At 37.2% G+C, this 21,833-nt stretch overlaps 1 protein-coding gene across 1 annotated transcript in view; it reads left to right on the top strand.

Annotated features, from left to right (window-relative positions):
• Positions 1-5,705, top strand: part of LOC131253565 (transcription initiation factor IIB) — a 30,912-nt gene extending 25,207 nt beyond the window's left edge. Inside the window, exons 5-7 of the mRNA XM_058254602.1 lie at positions 141-229; positions 5,067-5,143; positions 5,253-5,705. Of these exons, the coding sequence (XP_058110585.1) occupies positions 141-229; positions 5,067-5,143; positions 5,253-5,386 (300 nt within the window). The 3' untranslated portion in view covers positions 5,387-5,705. The remainder of the gene's footprint in view (positions 1-140; positions 230-5,066; positions 5,144-5,252) is intronic.
• Positions 5,706-21,833: the final 16,128 nt, after the last annotated feature.

Raw genomic sequence — 21,833 nt, 5'->3', positions numbered from 1 at the left:
CTGCATGATATTTCTTTATTATTATGTGGCATTTAATCTATTAGTCCTGTCTTTTGCACATCTTTCTCTTAAAATCTTCAGTTGTAATTTGTTCATTTTCCACCATCGACATCTAATTTCTACACCACGTCAATCTACAGAGGCGCTTCTGTTCACATCTCGGGATGTCCAATCAGGCAGTTAAAGCTGCCCAAGAAGCCGTGCAGAAATCTGAGGAGCTGGATATAAGGTAGTTTTGCTTTCAAGCATTTAAGTAGATCTTTGAGCTAGCATTATTTGTTTTTAATTTACTACATGGACTGATGGTGCACTTTCACATGAAGGGTTCCCTTAGACAACTTCAGAATTGCTATTGAGAATATTTAGCTTGTCAATTTGGCCTCTCTTGCCACAACCCCTTGAACATATGATCCATGTTTTATCATGAGCACATATTTTACGACTTAATCTCAAATCACAATTGTACATTTATGCATGGACTCCATATTTGTCAAGCGTACTACAATCTGATCCCCCAAGTTCTTACAGCTTCCAATAGTATAATTTGCTATATACATAACTGATTAAGGTAAGCAAGCCCCAATGGGTATTTGTAAAAAATTGCTGATTCCTTCCAAGCTGGATTTTCTTAAATGTCACCATAGTTGTCACTACTGAATTTTCATATGGTGGACCCAGTGTTCGAGTTGTCGACGAAATGTCGATATTGTCGCCGATAATATCGGTGTCGCTGGCCTAGACCGAAACCCCATTTTTTCGTTTATCTTCGGATTATCAGCGATATTGGCGAAAATCTTGGATTATCGCCGACCAAAAATCCAATAAATAGGTAAGAAAACCCCTCTTTCAAAAAAATCGGAAAAAATATCGGAACGGGGAAGATCTCTTACTTGTTGATCGGAAGTCGAAGCTCCGAAGATCGCCTCGATCAATAGCAGAAGAACGCCGATCGACAGCGCCGGATTTACAGGCAAGAAAATCCTCCTTTCTTCGGCAACAATCCTCCTCCAAAAACCCCCTTTCTTCGGCCGCATTTTCTCTTTGACGAGATTTTAGGTTTTGTTTTGTTTTTTTGTTTTTTTTTTTTTTTAAAAGAAAGGAAGATATGTAGCGTGAGTCTGTGACTAGCGTCAAGCGCGTGATGCGGTTTCGCTAGTGACGCTGCTAGGTGGTTAGTCGTAATGTTATGTGGGCCCACCATGATCTATGTGTTTTATCAACACCATCCATTCATTTTTACACGTCGTTTTAATCAATTTCTTATAAATGAGATTGACTAGAATCTCAGGTGGACCACACTATTGGAAAACAGTAATGATTGAAAGTCTATCATTAAAAACCTCTTAGGCCCACTGTAACGTTTATTTGACATCTAACTTGTGGATTAGGTCACACGGCATGTAGATTAGGTCACACGGCATGTAGATTAGGTCATATGGACCTGGATGAAGGCAAAAAACAAATATCAGCTTGATCCAAAACTGTTGTAGCTCTAGGAAGTTTTTAATGGTAAGAGTTCAATCAACGCTGTGTGGTCCATTTGAGATTTTGATCCACTTCAGTTTTGGATTCTTACCATAAAATTGTCTCTAAAATGAATTAGACAGCATGGATGATACACATACATCATGTTTGAAGTCCACGGAGCACCGACCACGCTAGTCGTAGGGAGTAGGGTTGTACATCGAGCCGAGTCAAGTCAAGGTGGGCCAAGCTTGGCTTACTCGTCCATGCTATACTCGAGTTCGAGCTCGAGCTTGAAGCTTGGCTTGTTTGCCAAAGCTTTCGAGTCGAGTTCGAGTCGAGCTAGTGGTTCGAGTCGAGTCAAGTTTATCTTGAATCGAGTCGAGTTTACCTCGGTAGGGTAAGGGAAAGAAAAAGAGGGAATGGGGACGTGCAGGGTCGGGTAGGGTTTTTTAGTAAAAACTTTTTAAGTTTTAACTTATTTAAAAAAAAAAAAAAATTAAATATATATATTATATATATTTAATATTAATATAATATATATAATATATATTATTAAAATATATTACTCGAGCCAACTCGAGCTTGAGCTTGAGCTTCGAGTCGAGTCGAGTTGAAATACACCATGGTCGAACTTGGCTTGAACTCAACTCGAGCTTTAGTAAACAAGCTTGACTCGCCTTGAGTCGGCCAACAAGCTGAGTCAATCCGAGCCAAGTCGAGCGAGCTTTTCGAGCTAGCTTGACTCGTGTACAGCCCTAATAGGGAGTATCCAATCCGTTTGAGGCAGCGGATTGCGTACGTGAGTAAGTCGTATGGGTTGGAACTGAAGTAAACTCGATGAGGTCCACCGTGATTTATTTATTTTATCCACTCCGTCCATACATTTTAATAGATAATTGTAGGCCTTTAGTTAAAAAAAAAAATGAGGCATATCCAATGTTCAAATGGACCACAGCACAAGAAACAGTTGAATTGAATGTCTACCGTTGAAAAATACGTGGAGGGCCATGGAAGTTTTGGATCAAGCTTATATTTGTGTTTTCCCTTCATCCATGTCTGTATGATCTGATGAATAGGTTGGATGAAAAATAAACATCACTGTGGGGCCTAGAAAGGTTTCAACAATGGAAATCATTATCCCCACTATTTCCAGTGGTATGATCTACTTAATCTTTGGATATGAATCAATTTTGGGCTCAACCCCTTAAATTTGATGGAAAAACGGATGGACAGCGTGGATATACCACATACATTCAATGTGGGCCCAAATGAGTGGTCAATTATGTTTAAACGGTGGTCACTAAATCTCCACTATTTTCTCTCGTGCGGCTGCCCTGAATTTTGGATCCATATGATTTTTTATCTGATGTTCTAAAATGATAAAAAAAAACGGATGGACAGGGTGGATTTTTTAAAAACATTATGATGGGCCCCACGTAGCATCTCAGTGCAGGAAGGAAATCACCGTCCGGGACGCGGATTAGCTGTTGACAGGTTTAGTAGGGAGACTCGCTACCGAGGTGACGTCACCTAATTTTGTAGGCCCCACCATGATGTATGTGTTGTATCCTCACCGTCTATTTATTTTTCTAGACCATTTTAGGGTATGAGACCAAAAACGATGTATATCCCAATCTCAAGTGGACCACATTACAGGAAGCAGTTTTGGGTCCTTGCTCTTACTATGGTGGTAGACTCTCGGGAGTTTCAACACCTAGTCAAGTGTTTGAGTACACATAGGTGGTGAAATCCCACTACGGCGTGAGTGTGTGGTGGTGTGTGCGTGTGTAAATTTTTTTTTTCTTTTTTTTAAAAAAAGGAAACAGTGTTGAATGAACGTAGACCATTAAAAACTTTTTGAGCCCATAAAAGTATTGGATCAAGCTAATATTTGATTTTTCCCCTCATCTAGGTCTGTATGACCTAATCATACAGATTGGATGTCAAATAAATAAAACAGTGGGCCTTAGTAGGATTTTAATGGTGGATATCCAATTATTATTGTTTTCATGTGGTGTGGTCCATTAGAGATTTGGATTCTTTATTCCGTAAACTAAAATGATATCCTCGAATGGTTGGACGGTGTGGATACGAAGCATAAACCATGGTGGGGCCACATAACCGCTCGACGTCACTTCAGTAGTAAGTCTCGCTGCTCAACCCGTCATAGCTAATCCGTGTCCCTACGGACACGAGTACGTACGTGTCGTGTAATTGCGTACTGAGTAATTTATGTGGGGTCCACTGATTTACATATTTTATCCACTCTGTCCATCCATTTTACCCAATAATTTGAGGGCTTTAGCCCAAAAACTTAGTATAACCAAATCTCAAGTGGACCTCACCACGGGAAACAGTGTGAATTGAAATTATACCGTCTAAAATTCCATGAGGCCAAAGTTCTGGATCAATCTGTTATTTGTGTTTTTCCTTCATCCATGTCTTTGTGATCTTACGAACGGGTTGGATGACAAATAAACATCACTGTAGGCCCTACCAAGGTTTCAACAGTGGAAATCATTATTACCACTGTTTCATATGGTGTGGTCCACTTGAGCTTTGGACATGCTTCAAATTTCGAAACAACCATTAAAATGAGCTGAAAAAATGGATGCACGGCGTGAATAACCCACGAACATTTATGGTGGGCCCAACATGTTGGGCAACAATAGTACTCTTAATTACCACGGGATCCAGACAATGATTACGAGTCACCTCGTCATTCTATGTGGGGATGAATTATGGCCAGAAATGTGTATTTTTTTTTATAATTCATTTACTTTTGCATGTCTTCATTGTTATAAGCTTACATTTGTATTATATAAACTCATTTTGGTTAGTATTTGAGTGATTTCTTACGACAATGCATGCCTTTTGGCCCCCATTAAATGGAAACTTCTTATTTAATGCATTCTTTTTGCAATTTTTTTATTCCTGAATATGTAAATATGTGTATTTAGGCATGTCCTAAAGTTTCACTGAAAAATTCCACCATTTTCTCCATGTTTCCCCCTTTTTCCCTGCATTTCCGGTTATCAGCGATATTATCGGCGATAACGGTGTTATAGCTTTATCTCCGGCCAGCGAAACTTGTAGCGATACCGACAACTCGAACACTGGGTGGACCATGATCTTCTGTGGATTCGTTTACAGCAACTAATTCAGGAACTGATTAAGTGTCTATGTTTCCTCAAAGAGTTCTCTAATTATCTACCATGCGTGGTTTTAAGATTCAGATGAGTCTTGTATGACTCATCCAAGTCTACCCGGACTCGGTCAGACCCTATCTGGTTCGACACCACAAGTCACTAGACCTATACAATTCACCCCTTGGACAAGTCAGACTGATTCACCCCTGACTTGGGTGAGTCCCGACTCGACTTGAGATGGAATGAGTCGGGCTGAGTTACCGAGTCTTCTAAGCATGTTATCATGGATGAACACGTGGGTAGCTGAACAGAATTTGTGAATTATCTGTATTTTTCCTTGCACCTTAAAAAAAAAAAAAAAAGAAGAAAAAAGTTTCCTTGCACGTTTTAACTTTGAGTGACATTCTTGATGGTCTTGGTATGAACAGAGCTCACATGCGTGTTTTGTAGGAGAAGCCCCATATCGATTGCAGCAGCTGTTATTTACATGATTACCCAGCTGTCAGATGACAAAAAACTTCTCAGAGGTATGTATGCCCGTAATCTTAATAATTAACAATATTATATTTTTTGTAAGTTATTATATGTATATAATCAGCTGTATGAAGATACTTATGATGAATGTGTTTGTTACAGATATTTCGCTGGCCACTGGAGTGGCGGAAGGCACCATCAGAAATTCTTACAAAGATCTCTATCCCTATGCTGCCAGGCTGATACCAAGTTCCTTCGCCAAGGAAGAGGACCTCAGAAACCTTTGCAGCCCTTGAAAATTAAAACTACCACTCACTCTCGTTTGAAGGAGAGAGCACTTGCAGAATTTCGTTTCTCTTGTATGCAACTCTCATAGGGATGATGATTTGCTCACATCGTCATTCAATCCTGTGAATGAATGGAAACCCAGATAGCTCCTGCCCTCCCCATGAGGATAGAGGCTCTCCTTCTTCCTTTCATCCTCTCCTTTTTCTTTCTTTTATTACTGATGATACGTTTTGATGTCCAATACAAGTTGCCTGTGGGCAGCCTCAATGATATTTGTTTGAATAATTATTTAAGATTATATTATTAGACTACTGAGCAGTCATCTTATGGAAATAGTCTTCATGGGTGCATTTTAGCAGGCTGGTTCTAAAAAATATTCTACAGCTGCTAACTTGAAAATTAAAATGCATCAAACAATCATGACCGTCCAAGGATAGTTTAACAACCTGAAAAATAGTCTCTACTTGATATCTGGTTGGTTGGGTGGACTCGAAAACTTGATTCGGTTTAACTCGATATTTAATAATTAAACTAATAATAACAGGTGAATAAATAATAGGAATTCACAGGAGTATTGAGTACAAAAATTTCCCAACTTAACAAAGCAGCAAGCTAGGCCTGTTGTCGCTCTCTCACATGCGGCTGTGACTTTGGGTCTCGCCATGTAGATGCTAATATTCAAATCCAAGATTCAGAGGTTGGGATAATCAATGAAGCATGATATAAGATCATAACTTCTATACTGTGGCATTGAGAACATGAACAGTCCTGGTCGGATTCTTTCTACCATACTTGTTACGATCTTTCTTTATATTCTTTTTAGTATTTTCTTAATATAGTCTACAGCTCAAGTCAATCAAAGAGTATGCATCTGGGAGCCTGTTACCTATTGCCATTTTATCTATTTTATCTATTTATCTCTTCTTCTTCTTTTTTTCTTCTTTTTTTTTCTTAATAAATTGCAGATGCTGTATGACTTGGAATAAGCAATGAAAATTTGACAATATGCTTTGGAGGATCAATCCCCTTGAAGAGATTGACTTCTTTTTTTGTCTTATCTTCTTTCAGTTTATGCCTTTCATTCACTTACAAAAAAATCAACTTGGTGTCAGTGCCTCTTTTATATATATATATTTTATACACATGCACACACACTCATGCCGTAATGGGATTTCACTACCTATGGATACTTGAACCCTTGAGCAGGTGTTGAAACTCCTGAGAGTGTACCACCCGAGCAAGAGTAAGGGTCCATCCAGTGTCAGTGCCTCTTATGTTGCATTTCGTATCACATTTGCTGTGAAATTATGGATGAATAATTCGAATATGAGGCATGGTTATATTATCTTATGCCACTTTGTGCGTGTCGAGTTATCAGGCCAAGCAATATCTAACCCTCATGAGATCTCCTGATAGGACTATCTTCATGTTCAAATACCTGAGCACTCGGAATAGTGCAATTCTTGAGAACATAAGAAAGGCCTGTAAACCGGATCTCTTACTCGCCTTCAAAACTCTCCTTCATCTATGCAGCACAATCTTTCTGCTTCTTAAATATCATTTCCCCCACTTAATTGATAACCATTTGCTACTGTTGTGGAATAGCTTTTCATCTCAGATGAGGTGATTGGATTTGCACCAATGAAAATCATTAATTAGTTGTAGGGTTGTGTTTGGGGCATGATTTGATGGATTCTGTGTCTATATATGCTTAAAATGTATGCCTTGGAACAGAATGTATGGGACATGTGGGTGTCAATGGGCTGGGCTCGGGCTTGAAAATTCAGAATTTTGAATAGGCCTAGCCTGAAACGGTTCAAAATCTAGGCCAAGACCTACTCCAGGCCGGCCTGTTGACAGCCCTAATGGGACACCTAAGTAAATTAATACAAGGCTTTAAATGGTTATGCAACAAAATGTCAAAACAAAATGCAGTGTCTAAGATCATCACTTCTAAGAAGTTAATAAGGAAGAACAACATAAATAGATAAATGAGTCTCAAAAGCTTGAACTAGTACTAAAAATGCTAAATGGAAAAGAGACAACAAGGTGACAAAGGTGCGCATCTTGGTCCCATGGCTAATGTGCTTTGTAATCAACTATGATACATGGTAAATGCTAGGGACATCTACTTTTGCCTAAAAGGGATATTTAATGCTTATGTCACCGATTAGATCCAAGCCCTTGAAAGAAATTATGCAATATGAAACTTGAGGAGATTGCATCTTCTTCTTTTTTTTTTTACACGCACACACACCACCACACACTCACGCCATAGTGGAATTTCACCACCTATGGGTACTCGAACCCTAGACCAGGTGTTGAAACTCCTGAGAGTCTACCACTAGAGCAAGAGTAAGGATCCACTTGAGGAGATTGCTTTAGTGAGCATGTCATAAAGATGCTCAAGGTAGCCAAAAAAGAAGCTATAATGGTGAGTGTTATCCTCATTTCACTGACACCTATGCACCGTATATTCACTGATAATTATAATATTGATTAGCTCAGTTACACTTTAAAAAAAAAAGTTGCATGCAGTTGGTTCTCTACGGGTCCAATAACATAAGGTGTCAAAAGAAGCTTGTTGAACTAAGGGAGTAGATGGGTCCTTACTCTTGCTCCAGTGGTCGACTCTCAGGAGTTTCAACACCTGGTTGAGGGTTCTGACTACCCATAGGTGGTGAAATCCCACTAAGGCGTGAGTGTGTGTGTGTGTAAAAATAAATAAATAAATAAATAACAGTAAAGGAGTAGATAACTTTATTGGTAACAAGGGCAAGGTGAATGACAAATAAAATGGAAAGAAGGCTTGCTTGCCTTGTGGAAACTTGGGCTCCTTCAAGAACAGGTGCACAACTTACAAGAAGCAACTCACACGAGAAGCCAATGCAGATACGATTCTCCTCTCACTTTCTTTAATTCTCATGATATAAATGTTTGACATGATTATCTGATGAACTGCAAAAATCACTTCTTTGTAGAAGTCAAAAGGGATGGGACGAAAAGTGAAGCAGGGGATAAGGGTGCATGAGCTAGGAGTAGAGGAGCATTGCACCACGGCCTTTAAACATTTTTACTATTTTTTTGAATTAATATTATAATAAAATACAACATTTTAAAGGAATTTTTATCCAAAAATTCCTCACAAATGTTAGTTTTCCAAAACATACCCTTATTGTTTTGCAATAGTAGCTACCCAGCTCACGTTGGGTCACCATCCAACTCGCGTTAGGGTTTTTCTGCCTATGATTGCGTAGCATAAACACAACAATGTCTGTGCCATGTATAAGTGTCAAAACTCTACACACCCCACCATGATGTATGTGTTTTATCTATGCTTTTCATCCATTTTGCCAAATAATTTTATTACATAATAATTTTTAAAAAAATAGGTAGATCGAAAGGTCAAGATAACCATACTTACAGGAAATAGTGGGGATTGAATGCCTACTAGTAAAAAGTTCTTGGGAGCCCTAAAAATTTTAAACCAAGCTAGTATTTGTGTTTTCAATTCATCCATATGCGTGACATTATGAATAGGTTCAATGACAAATAAACACCCCGCCTAATCCACTCCCTCTGAGTGTTACTTAGTGGGTGTTATCTCACCGTGTAGGGCCCACTTTGATGAATGTGTTGTATATCTACGCTGCCCATTCATTTTTTCTTTTTACCTCGTTTCATTACGTTATACCAAAACTTAAGCATATCCAAATCTTTAGTGGACCGCACCATTGAAAAAAGTGGTGAATGACTATTAATAGCACTATATAAGCAAAGGTGCACTATGCACATGTCCACCATACACATGTCACATTAATGATACTCAAAACAAAGCAAACATTGGCTACATCACTAAAATCACACGAAAAGAATGACCCAAACCATCTAAAGGATCCCCATCTAAATGGACGGTTAAAAAATATTGACAAGTTTGTGGCCTACATGAGATTTGAAATTTCTCATTTTTTGCTGAAGTATATATTTCAATAATCTTGTTACAATCCTTCTATTACATATTGTATATGTACACTAAATTAGGATATTCAAGTTAATTTGAGATATCATATATATTTTTGTGAGTATATTAAAAAATTCAAATACATTCCAAATCTTCCCATTTACTTCCATCCAAATAAAATATTTTAATTTCAAATGCATTTAATTTACTCCCATCCAAACACAACTTTGTAACCCATTTATTACTAATTCATTCACCCCTAAATCCATTCCCCATTTACTTCCATTTACAAGCTCCCAATCGATCCCTAAGAGCTTGGCTCAAAATCTCAACAAGTCAAGTTGACTTGACCAAGTTTCGAGTTGAATAAGTGATTTTTAGAACTAGGTTTCCAATAGAACTAGTTCCCCACTCTAGGCACTTTCCTATGTTCTGAAAATCATTTTCATAGTATTCATCACTCTTTCATGCTTTCTCTCTCTCTTGAAAACCTTCCCTCCCTCTCACTCTACGATTGAAAACGCCCACCTTCCTGTGCACTATCCAAAAAATGATGTAGATCCAATTTTCAGGTGGACAATACCATCGGAAAATAGTGGGGATTGGACGCCCTACCATTAAAAACTTCTTAGGGCACATCGTAATGTTTCGGTAGTGTTTATTTGCCATCCATCCAATCTATTGATAAGGTCACATAAGCATTGATGAAGGGATATATATATATATATATATATATATATTAGGTTGATCCAAAACTTCCGTAGCCCATTAATGGTCAATCACAACTGTTTCGTATGGTATACATCACTTATAATTGGATCTGCTTCATCTTTGGTATAATGCCCTAAAATGATTGGAAAATTGGATGGACGGCATGGATACATAATACATACATCAAGGTGGGCCCCGCGGTAAGGGCCGGACCGTGTTGGGTAAGTCCGGGGTCTCACCTAATCCGCTCCCTGTCTGTGTGCAAGCATTGCTAAGCTCAATGAAGCTTGTTGAGGCCACACGTGTGCCTGCAGTGCACGAGCGTGACAACTAACACATTTCACTTGTTCATGTGGTGAATTCCCATATCTGTATGGGAGCAGCACGTGTGCCAGCCCGGCACGTTGGAACTAGATCCAAACCATCCATAAAACTTCAGTCAAGTTTTTCAGAGCATTGAATTTGTTTTGGTAATTGTGGCCCACCTGACTAGTGGATCAACTTGATTCTTGGGCTCGGGCATTGATATTGTGGTGCTGTTCTGGTGGATGGTTGGATCTTCGCACATGTGTGGCATGTACTTTAGCTTTATTGCACACGCGCTTGGGCTTAGCCAAAGTATCTTTATCACCTGAAAACTACCATTTTATTTTTTTATTTTTTATTTTTTTTACCACACGCACACACACCCCCACACACTCACGCTAGTGGAATTTCACCACTTATGGATACTCGAACTCTTGACGGGTTGTTGAAACTCCCGAGAGTTTGCCACCCGAGCAAGAGGAAGGATCCGGTGAAAACTACCATATGATACTTTGTGCTTGAAACCCTAAAATCTAGCCTGAAACTTTGATTTTTTAGGGCTTCTGTATAATTTTCTAAAAGTTTGAATTTATAATTTTATCCTTCATTGTTGGACTTGTTGATGAAAATTAAAAATTATTTACACCAATGCTCAATTTTATTCTTAAAAAAAATATATTTGCGATGATTTAGAAAGCTACTTTTGAATTTGTTAAATAGGTTGTATATTGTAAAACACATATGGTTCACGGAAAGTGTAATTAAATGCTTGATACCTCAAAAGGGTTGGATATTTGTTGGAATACTTGAAAAATATATGAAAATTGGATGTTGGATTTCCATTGTGGATTTTTTGGATGGGTGAACATATGAGGATTGCAAATGTTCCTGCCATAAGACTTGATAAGTGTTGTATTGTTATTGCCAGGAAATCATTTAGATAGGTGAGTATGAGTGCAAAAGGGTTCTAAATGTGAATATGAGTGCAAAAGGGTTCTATTAACATGCAAAGACGATATACCCTTTTGAATAGTTGAGCATTATACCAAAGGTTTCCATTGAAAGGTCAACTTGTATTGAAAAGCATTGGCCAATTATAATAGGATAACTCGGGTAAATCTAGTTATGGAGATGATGAATAATTTATATTCACTTATTTTACTGCATTCATAATTTTATTAAAAAGCATGCATGATTCTAAATGATGATTTATAAAACCTTGCATTCCGGAACAATCTTATTCTAAAAAATATTTGTTTTATACAAAATTTTAAATTATTATTATGTGGTAAACTGCATGAGATTATCTTATTAAGATTTTTAAGCTCACTTGTCATTGTGAATATTAAAATTTTAAGATACAGAGTCTAAAAAGGAAACACAATGGAGAATAGATGTAGAAATCTGCCTATCTTTAGATTTACTTTTTCAGTTTATATCCATTGTATATTTATAATTTTAAAAAATAAAATAAAATAAAATTGTGTATGGTAAAAGTGTAAAAGAAACTCTAGAATTATGTTTAAATATTTTAATAGAAATTTGGATTTGTCTTATGTGATCTTTATGAATTTGTGGATGTGAATACTTAAATTATAAGTCGTATTTTGAGATACGGAATCAGGATCTAGCTGGCCCAGGTGCCTAAATTCAAGGTGTGACAACTTGTAATTCCACATGGGGCATATCATCTGCCAATCCTAAGTGATTGACAAATAAGAAGCAGGATCAGAATTCATTTGTTAGATTATCTTAAATGATTGACAAACGATACACCGTCTGCTATTAGAGGATTGACAGTGCTCTCTTGGCTCCCTTCACTTACAATAGATCTAAGAGAGAACTCTTAATTTACAAGATCTGTATCAGAATCTTCTTCGTGGAAATAACATTCCACAATCGGGATATGTTCAACTATGATTTAAACCATACATGGATTTGATTTTATGTTTGAAATCTAATATCTTACGTGTGAGGTGGTCCTGAGAATTGGATCCTTAAAATAATGAATTTTCATTGCATTTATATCCAAAGGATCAATCAACTACACCATCTAGCTAGTTGCTAGCAATCAACCAGATCGTTGAATGATGAAATGGTCCAAATTCAGTAGGCCATAGACTCTATTCGCAATTGGGCCAAGCTTTTGAACGGTCAAGATTGTAATGAGAGAATTGTTGAGGGTGCCACCAGATTACAAAGAAGCATCTTGTGCCCAAGATGCATGGGATATAAATGGGATATGCACTAGATAATCATGTTTTCCATTTCAACTTAAGCGTCCATTTGTGCAGGGGATTCCTGCATCAACGGTTCCAATCTTCACTTGGGCGGCCCATGCCCTCCACATAGGATTTACTATTTATGCAAAGGAAAGAGCTGCTTTAATGTGGTGAATCTTACATGGAGGGCATGTGGACCGCCAAAATTAAGATTGGATTTAATAACAATAAGGTGGATACTCAAACAAAAAAGACCCATATCAATTTCCATATTGAATGATTAGTTAGAACTTTGTTAAGCCCAAACATGGACATGATACTTAGGTTGTCATTTTTCACAAGATAGGCCATAGTTCAATTATCTAAATTATAGATCTTTTATTTTCAACTATTGATTTACTACTCTCAAAAAATCTCCAATAGTGGAAAAATCCAAGCAATGCGCATATGGACTGAATACTAGGGTTGTCATTTTTTACAAGATAGGCCATGGTTCAGTTATCCAGACCATGGATCTTTTACTTCTAATTATTGATTTACTGCTCCCAAAAAATCTCCAATACCAGAAAAATCCAAGCAATGTGCATATGGACAGCTACTGGGTTGTCATTTTTTACAAGATAGTCTATAGATTTTTACTTCCAACTATTGATTTACTGCTCCCAAAAAATCTCCAATATCAGAAAAATCCAAAAATAAAAATAAAATGGAATGTCATTTTTTACAAGATAGGCCATGGTTCAGTTATCCAAATCATAGATTTTTTACTTTCAACTAATGCTTTAATGCTCCCAAAAAATCTCCAATATCAGAAAATTCGAAGCAATTTGTGCATGGACAGGATACTTGGGTTGTCATTTTTTACAAGATAGGCCATGGTTCAATTATCCAGACCATGGATTGTTTACTTCCAACGATTGATTTACTGCTCCCAAAACATCCCCAATACCAAAAAGGTCCATGCAATGCATGTACGGACAGATTCTAGGTTGTCAATTTTTATAAAATAGTCCGTAGTTCAGTTATCCAAAGCATAGATCATTTACTTCCAACTATTAATTTACTACTCCCAAAAATTCCCCAATACTAGAAAAGTCCAAGCAATGTGTACATGGATAGAATAATTTGGTTGTCATTTTTTATAAAATAGGCTATGGTTCAATTATCCAGACCATAAATCGATTACTTCCAACTATTGATTTACTGCTCCCAAAAAAGTCTCCAATATCAGAAAATTCCTTTTAAAAAAATAATTAAAAAAAAAAAAAAAATGGATTGTCATTTTTTACAAGATAGGCCATGGTTAAGTTATCCAAATCATAGATTTTTTACTTTCAACTAATGCTTTAATGCTCCCAAAAAATCTCCAATATCAGAAAATTCGAAGCAATTTGTGCATGGACAGGATACTTGGGTTGTCATTTTTTACAAGATAGGCCATGGTTCAATTATCCAGACCATGGATTGTTTACTTCCAACGATTGATTTACTACTCCCAAAACATCCCCAATACCAAAAAGGTCCATGTAATGCATGTACGGACAGATTCTAGGTTGTCAATTTTTATAAAATAGTCCGTAGTTCAGTTATCCAAAGCATAGATCATTTACTTCCAACTATTAATTTACTACTCCCAAAAATTCCCCAATACTAGAAAAGTCCAAGCAATGTGTACATGGATAGAATAATTTGGTTGTCATTTTTTATAAAATAGGCTATGGTTCAATTATCCAGACCATAAATCGATTACTTCCAACTATTGATTTATTGCTCCCAAAAAAGTCTCCAATATCAGAAAATTCCTTTTAAAAAAATAATTTAAAAAAAAAAATGGATTGTCATTTTTTACAAGATAAGCCATGGTTCAGTTATCCAAATCCTAGATTTTTTACTTTCAACTAATGCTTTAATGCTCCCAAAAAATCTCCAATATCAGAAAATTCGAAGCAATTTGTGCATGGACAGGATACTTGGGTTGTCATTTTTTATAAGATAGGCCATGGTTCAATTATCCAGACCATGGATTGTTTACTTCCAACGATTGATTTACTGCTCCCAAAACATCCCCAATACCAAAAAGGTCCATGCAATGCATGTACGGACAGATTCTAGGTTGTCAATTTTTATGAAATAGTCCATAGTTCAGTTATCCAAAGCATAGATCATTTACTTCCAACTATTAATTTACTACTCCCAAAAATTCCCAAATACTAGAAAAGTCCAAGCAATGTGTACATGGATAGAATAATTTGGTTGTCATTTTTTATAAAATAGGCTATGGTTCAATTATCCAGACCATAAATCGATTACTTCCAACTATTGATTTACTGCTCCCAAAAAAGTCTCCAATATCAGAAAATTCCTTTTAAAAAAAAAAAAAAAAAAAAAATGGATTGTCATTTTTTACAAGATAGGCCATGGTTCAGTTATCCAAATCATAGATTTTTTACTTTCAACTAATGCTTTAATGCTCCCAAAAAATCTCCAATATCAGAAAATTCGAAGCAATTTGTGCATGGACAGAATACTTGGGTTGTCATTTTTTACAAGATAGGCCATGGTTCAATTATCCAGACCATGGATTGTTTACTTCCAACGATTGATTTACTGCTCCCAAAACATCCCCAATACCAAAAAGGTCCATGCAATGCATGTACGGACAGATTCTAGGTTGTCAATTTTTATAAAATAGTCCATAGTTCAGTTATCCAAAGCATAGATCATTTACTTCCAACTATTAATTTACTACTCCCAAAAATTTCCCCAATACTAGAAAAGTCCAAGCAATGTGTACATGGATAGAATAATTTGGTTGTCATTTTTTATAAAATAGGCTATGGTTCAATTATCCAGACCATAAATCGATTACTTCCAACTATTGATTTACTGCTCCCAAAAAAGTCTCCAATATCAGAAAATTCCTTTTTAAAAAAAAATGGATTGTCATTTTTTACAAGATAGGCCATGGTTCAATTATCCAAATCATAGATTTTTTACTTTCAACTATTGCTTTAATGCTCCCAAAAAATCTCCAATATCATAAAAATCCAAGCGATGGATGCATGGACAAAATACTTGGGTTGTCATTTTTTACAAGATAGGCCATGGTTCAATTATCCAAACCATGGATTGTTTACTTCCAATGATTGATTTAGTGCTCCCAAAACATCTCCAATACCAAAAAAGTCCAAGCAATGCATGTATGGACAGATTCTAGGTTGTCAATTTTTATAAAATAGTCTATGGTTCAGTTATCTAAAGCATAGATCTTTTACTTCCAACTATTAATTTACTACTCCCAAAAATTCTCCAATACTAGAAAAATCCAAGTAATGTGCACATGGACAGAATACTTTGGTTGTCATTTATTATAAGATAGGCTATGGTTCAATTATCCAGACCGTAGATTGTTTACTTCCAACTATTGATTTACTACTCCCAAAAAGAAAAAACTCCAATACTAGGAAAATCCAAGCAATGAGCATATAGACGCGATAGGGGGGTTGTCGTTTTTTTACAAGATATTCCATGGTTCTATTATCCATACCATAGATCTTTTACTTCCAACTACTAATTTATTGTTCCCAAAAAATCTCCAATACCGAAAAAAATCCAAGTAATGTGTGTGTGGACAAGATACTTGGGTTGTCATTTTTTAATTTGTGGTGTACAAAAGCCGTCCAAAAATACCCAGGGTGATGCTAACAACCTAATTAGTGGACATCAAATTGCGTTCCAAAGAAAATGATCAGTGGACCTGTTTCACAGGTTTTCGACCATCGAGTTTCAGCCTGGCATCACAGTATGGTGGAAATCATCTGTGCACTGGCTCTGTTCATCTCCCAATAATGATCTTTGAAACAAAAAGATTGTGTGAATATGATCCACCCCAACCATTGTCTTTCTTGGGGTGAGACATGAATGATCCACCCCAACCATTGTCTTTCTTGGGGTGAGACATGAATGATCGAGATGAGATTCTCTGAATGATTTTTGTGAGAAACATATTTTGCATGGGATTAGAAGGTCACTAGATTTGTGACATCCAAATGAACTCATATGTTTAATGTGATTTTGGATTATTAATGTATGATATACAGAATTTTACTAGTATGTCACATTTTTCAAAAGTATTTATTTATATTGAAAGTAATTATTCATATTTGCAGAAATATAATATTAATTTTCTTCTAATTATTGTTTTTTGACATAAACTTTTTTATCAAATATTGCAAATTTGCTCAAAAGTGTTGGGATATTGGAGAAAATTGTATCAGGTAATTGTAACTTTTAACACAATAATGAATTTAGCAATAATTCACAGTTTTTCTAATAAATCAGTAATAATTAAGATGGAATGGGAGGGGAGGAAAGAAGCTGATGTTGGTTGATGTGATTGCAAGAGTCATGTCTAATATGTGGTTTTTTTTTATAATTTTTTTATTATTTATTTTTCTTTTTTACATTGTTTCACTCTATTGTTGTTTGTTTTTTCAAGGGTTTCAGGAATAATGTTATCATGGTTGAATTCTCTCTCTTTTTATCATTTTAACTCTTTTCTTTTGTTATTTTTCTTTCATAGGATGTCAATAATTAATATAAGGTGCAGCCGTACATTTGAAGGCCTTAATCATTTGACTCGTAGATGGCATTCAACATCATTCAATGTTTAAATGAGGCACCCATATCTCTGTCTCTTCCTCTGTTGAGTATGGGAATTCTATCATTGCACTTCTGGCAATTACTCAAATATGCACAAATGACAAAATGAATTTCACAATATTATTGGAATTTTTTTCTATCTCTGTAATTGAATATGATGTTATTGCTTCTCCATCCATTGCATATGATGAACTGAATGACACAGAAAAGGTTGGCTGGACAAGTAAAGAAGCAACGGTATCCCGATTCGCTAGTCATGTTATCCGTGGGTTCATGTTCATTAGTTTGCACAGGTCTCTGTAAGTGGGTTCACATGTGTCCTTATTCAGCATTCGGAACAAATTGTTACTTATGATTCTACTTATGTTTGAGTCCGCTCTGGTCCCTATTCACGTGCGTTCACAACATGATGTCATTACTCGTGTATGACGTTGGTTAAAACACCTCATTTGTTCAAGAGAGATGTCACTAGTCTTGTAAGAAACTTAAGTTAGAGGTTGAAGAAACATGTGGCAAATATGTTTGAGAATCCTTTATCGCTGTAGTCCATCCTGCCCGATGTGCCTCTGTAACAGTATTTTATTTTTTTTGTTTAGCCAAAAGAATCCAAAAGAATATTAGAAAATCTCATATAGTTAGAGGATTCACAATATGTATTCTTTTCTATTTTTAACATGTTTATGATGGCATAATGGTCCACTCTTTGTTGCCTCAGACTGTTTGCTGATTTTAAAACTCGCCGAATTAAATTAGCGATAAAAAGTCCTACATTTCATTTTCTAAACATCTTTTATCAACGATTCAATATAAATAAAATAATATCAATATTAATGATTGATATAATAATGATATAATTAATTAAATATAATTATGGACAATGTGTTATAAATATAAAAATACTAGTATTACAAAATTACAAATTACAATTACGATATATGTGTCTAGCGACTTGTGGTTGATCGACCTCCAAGTCAGTGTCATCCAACTGTAGTTATAGAACAAGTACGGCATATTAATAATAATGATATAGTTAATTAAATATAACCATGGACAATATGTTCTAAGTATAAAAATACTAGTATTACAGAATTACAAATTACAATTACGATATATGTGTCACTCACCACTAGCATCAATCCAATACCCTATTCACCACCAGAAAGAAAATCTTGCAGCTTGTGGTTAATCGACCTCCACATCATTGTCATCCAACTGCAATTATAGAACAGGTACTGCATATTTTTAATAATCACATCTGGAGGGGAAGACCATATCAATGAATTCTAAAGATGACTTATCGTTGGATGACTAACCACTATCCTCACTTCCACCAGGTATTTACTGCATGGAATATGAGTAAGAATACATGATGACCTATAGCCACTACCATTGATGTATCCATACCTCTACCCCTGCTATCCCGTACTGAGAATGAAAGCGAGATTGGACGACAAGTAACTCAATTTGGATCTAGATATCTGTATACTCGTATTGATTCCAATATGAAAGTGACTCAACATGTTCCGTACATTGTTCATGGCCATATGACTCATATCCATGTCCATAAGCGATCTCCGTAAGCCTCTTCCATATCCCCTCAACATCTGCCTCTTTCATATCCCCTCAAAACCTGCTTGTAAGAGCCATTAATCGCAATGCTCCACCTACCGTGTTGATCACGATGTTCCAGCTCCTCTGTATCCCCTAAACATTGTCTTCCGCATCTCCCTCAGCATCAGCCTATAAGAACCATTGATCACAGTGCTTCTGTCTATCCCAGGCATTGATCACGACGTTCTGCCTCCTTATTCCCTCAACATCCCCTATAAGAGTGGTTGATCGTGGTGTTCCGCATCTCCCTTAACATTCACCTTGATCATGGTGCCTGCCTGTCCCAGATGTTGATCACAATGCTCCACTTATCCCAGGCACGGATCTTGCCATTCCGTCTGTCCCAGGCATGGATCTTGTCGTTACGCATCGATTGATGTGCCTGTCTCAGGCTAGGTGGCGTTGATCATGGAGCTCCCACTCTATCAGGGGTAGGGATTCTGGTGCTCTTGTTTCTCCATCACCATCTATTGCAGCAATGAATTGAATGACACGGAAAAGGGATGATCGGATGTGCTAAAAGTGCAGTGGTATGCCCGGTCCCAATTAGTGGTTCCACCCGATTACCCGAGTTGGTATTCATGAGTCTGACCATGTCCCTATTCTAGGGTTTGTTGGGTCTCTATTCATGGCACACACGACATGGTGCTGCTGCTAGCGGAGAATCCACCTCAGTGAAGTTAGTCAAGCCCCTCATTTGTGCAAGGGAGTTGTCGCTCGCTAGTACTACAATCACCTCAGGTTCAAGGTTGAAGAAGAGAAGTGGTGGTGAAGATGCTGGAGATTCCTCCATCACACAATCCATTAGCTGTTATTCGAATGAATCTGCATGTTGAAGCATCTGAAGTTGGCTATATGAAATTTTTGTCAGGTTTCTAGCTTTAAAAAAAAAAAACTTGAACTAGGGCCTTGTTTGTCTGCCATTTTTGTCGCTGACCAAAAGCTAATTGTAATGGTCCCCACTGTTTTAGTTACAGGTAATAGCCATTACAGAGGCGTAATGGCTATTACAGCTCAAATGGTCCTTTTTCTTTTATCAAAATATTTATAAAATAAAAATAAGAAATATTCATATATTTAGGGATTTCAGAATATGTATTCTTTTCTGGTTTTAAACATGTTTATGATGACATAATGGTCTACTCTCGTTTTGGAATCAGCTGGTACTTCTCAAATTCAACGGATCACCTGTTAAAAGCATGGCATGGGGTCAGTCTTGGTAAGCAGAGAACACGGATTTGGAGAATGACTATTATTGCTATCTGGTGGTGTGTCTAGGAAGAACGAAACGAGAGATGTTTTCGAGACATGGCTCATTCTGCTGAGTTTGTAGCTAGTAAGGCTAAACGCATAATGATAGAATGGGCCACTCATGTTGACTGTCTTAAGGGTTGTGATTTCCTTTTTCTTGGAGTTTAGTTGGGCTTGCTTTCTCAGCATCCCCTCTTCTCCTTTTTGTATTTTCTTTTCCCTTTAATATAATTATGTGATCTTTAAAAAAAAAATAAAATTTAAAAAGGAATAACCTCAGCCTGTCCTCTAATTTTGAACCTAATTATATTTTGTTTTCTAAATATCTTTGATTACCAATTCAATATTAAATAAGATAATATGAGCACCAATGATTAATGTAATAATGTGACAATTAGTTATTTATATTTATATAACCATGGACAACGTACAAAACTCAGTTTGTAGATTTGCGGCACATGGTTGGTTCATCCAAGCTATTGACTTGACAGCCCCATCATGGATGGACAATTCCCAAATCTCCCATATCGGAAGATCCTAGCAATCAAATCTAATGCAGGGGCATTTTCACACCGGGCTCAAGTGGGGTCGCCTGTGGGATACAGGGGCACACTCGGGGTGGGTGACCCGTGTGATTTGGGGCCCAAGGGGGAGGTCTCGTATTTGAGACTCCTCACCGGGGGTGATTAATGCGCATTTCATACTGGGCTCGAGTGGGGTAGCCCGTGGGATGCGGGGACACACTCGGGGTGGGCGGCCCATGTGATTTGGGGCCCACGAAGGGGGTTCAGCCGAGGTCCTAACCCATGAGATGTGAGGCCTGGGCTATGAGATAAAGGGATTAACTTGCCACACTCTAACAGTTCGAGCTTTTAGAGCAACTGGTTAATTGTCCTGCATCAAATTGGTATCAGAGCAGGAGGTCTCGTGTTCGAGACTCCTCACCGGGGGTGATTAATGTAGGGGCATTTTCACACCGGGCTCAAGTGGGGTCGCCCCTGGGATATAGGGGCACGCTCAAGTGGGGTGGTTTGTTCATTCATTTGTTTTTAATCATGTATTTACATGCCACTAATGGGAAGGTAAGAATTGACCGAGGGGATTTTCAGGGGAATGGCGTGTCCATGATGGGGACCGTCAGATCAATGGCTTGGATAGACTCATTTCGACTCCTTCCATTTCGGAACCATCATAACATTCCTTTAGGTCATATCTGTGGTGAGACTCCACATATTCATCCTTCTATGTTCCCTATTTTTATCTCATTTCTGCTGCAACTGAACTGATTAATAAATCTCCTAGATCAGATGAGTCTAACCATTGGGTTAGTTGCCAAAGAATAGACAGCTAGGGAGAAAACACAATAACAGTCCAAAATGACAGCCATAGATGAGATGGATACAATCATGGAATCTGGAAAGTCTTCAGGGCATTGTCTATCCATGGGGAGGCCCATCATAACAATGGTCTGGATCACTGAAGCATCCCTAGTCGTATGCAGTAGATGCATCATGACAGTATTCAGGTTCTAATGCATCAAGGCCTTAAAACTCCTCTTATGCATCCCAATCCTAATGCACATTGAGCTTTCTAAAGCGGACTACAATCACCAAAACTAAAGATCAGATCTTCTGATATTCATAACTAGGATCGGATCAGGAAGGTTCCTCCACCAGGGTTTGATGTAAAAATACTAAAAAAGGAATTCGTATTTCAATCTTAGAAAAGTAG

This window comes from Magnolia sinica, chromosome 8 (genome assembly GCF_029962835.1).
Source record: "Magnolia sinica isolate HGM2019 chromosome 8, MsV1, whole genome shotgun sequence".
Classification (NCBI taxonomy): domain Eukaryota; kingdom Viridiplantae; phylum Streptophyta; class Magnoliopsida; order Magnoliales; family Magnoliaceae; genus Magnolia; species Magnolia sinica.
The sequence above is the reverse complement of the archived record's forward strand: the minus strand, read 5'-3'. Positions and strand labels throughout refer to the sequence as shown.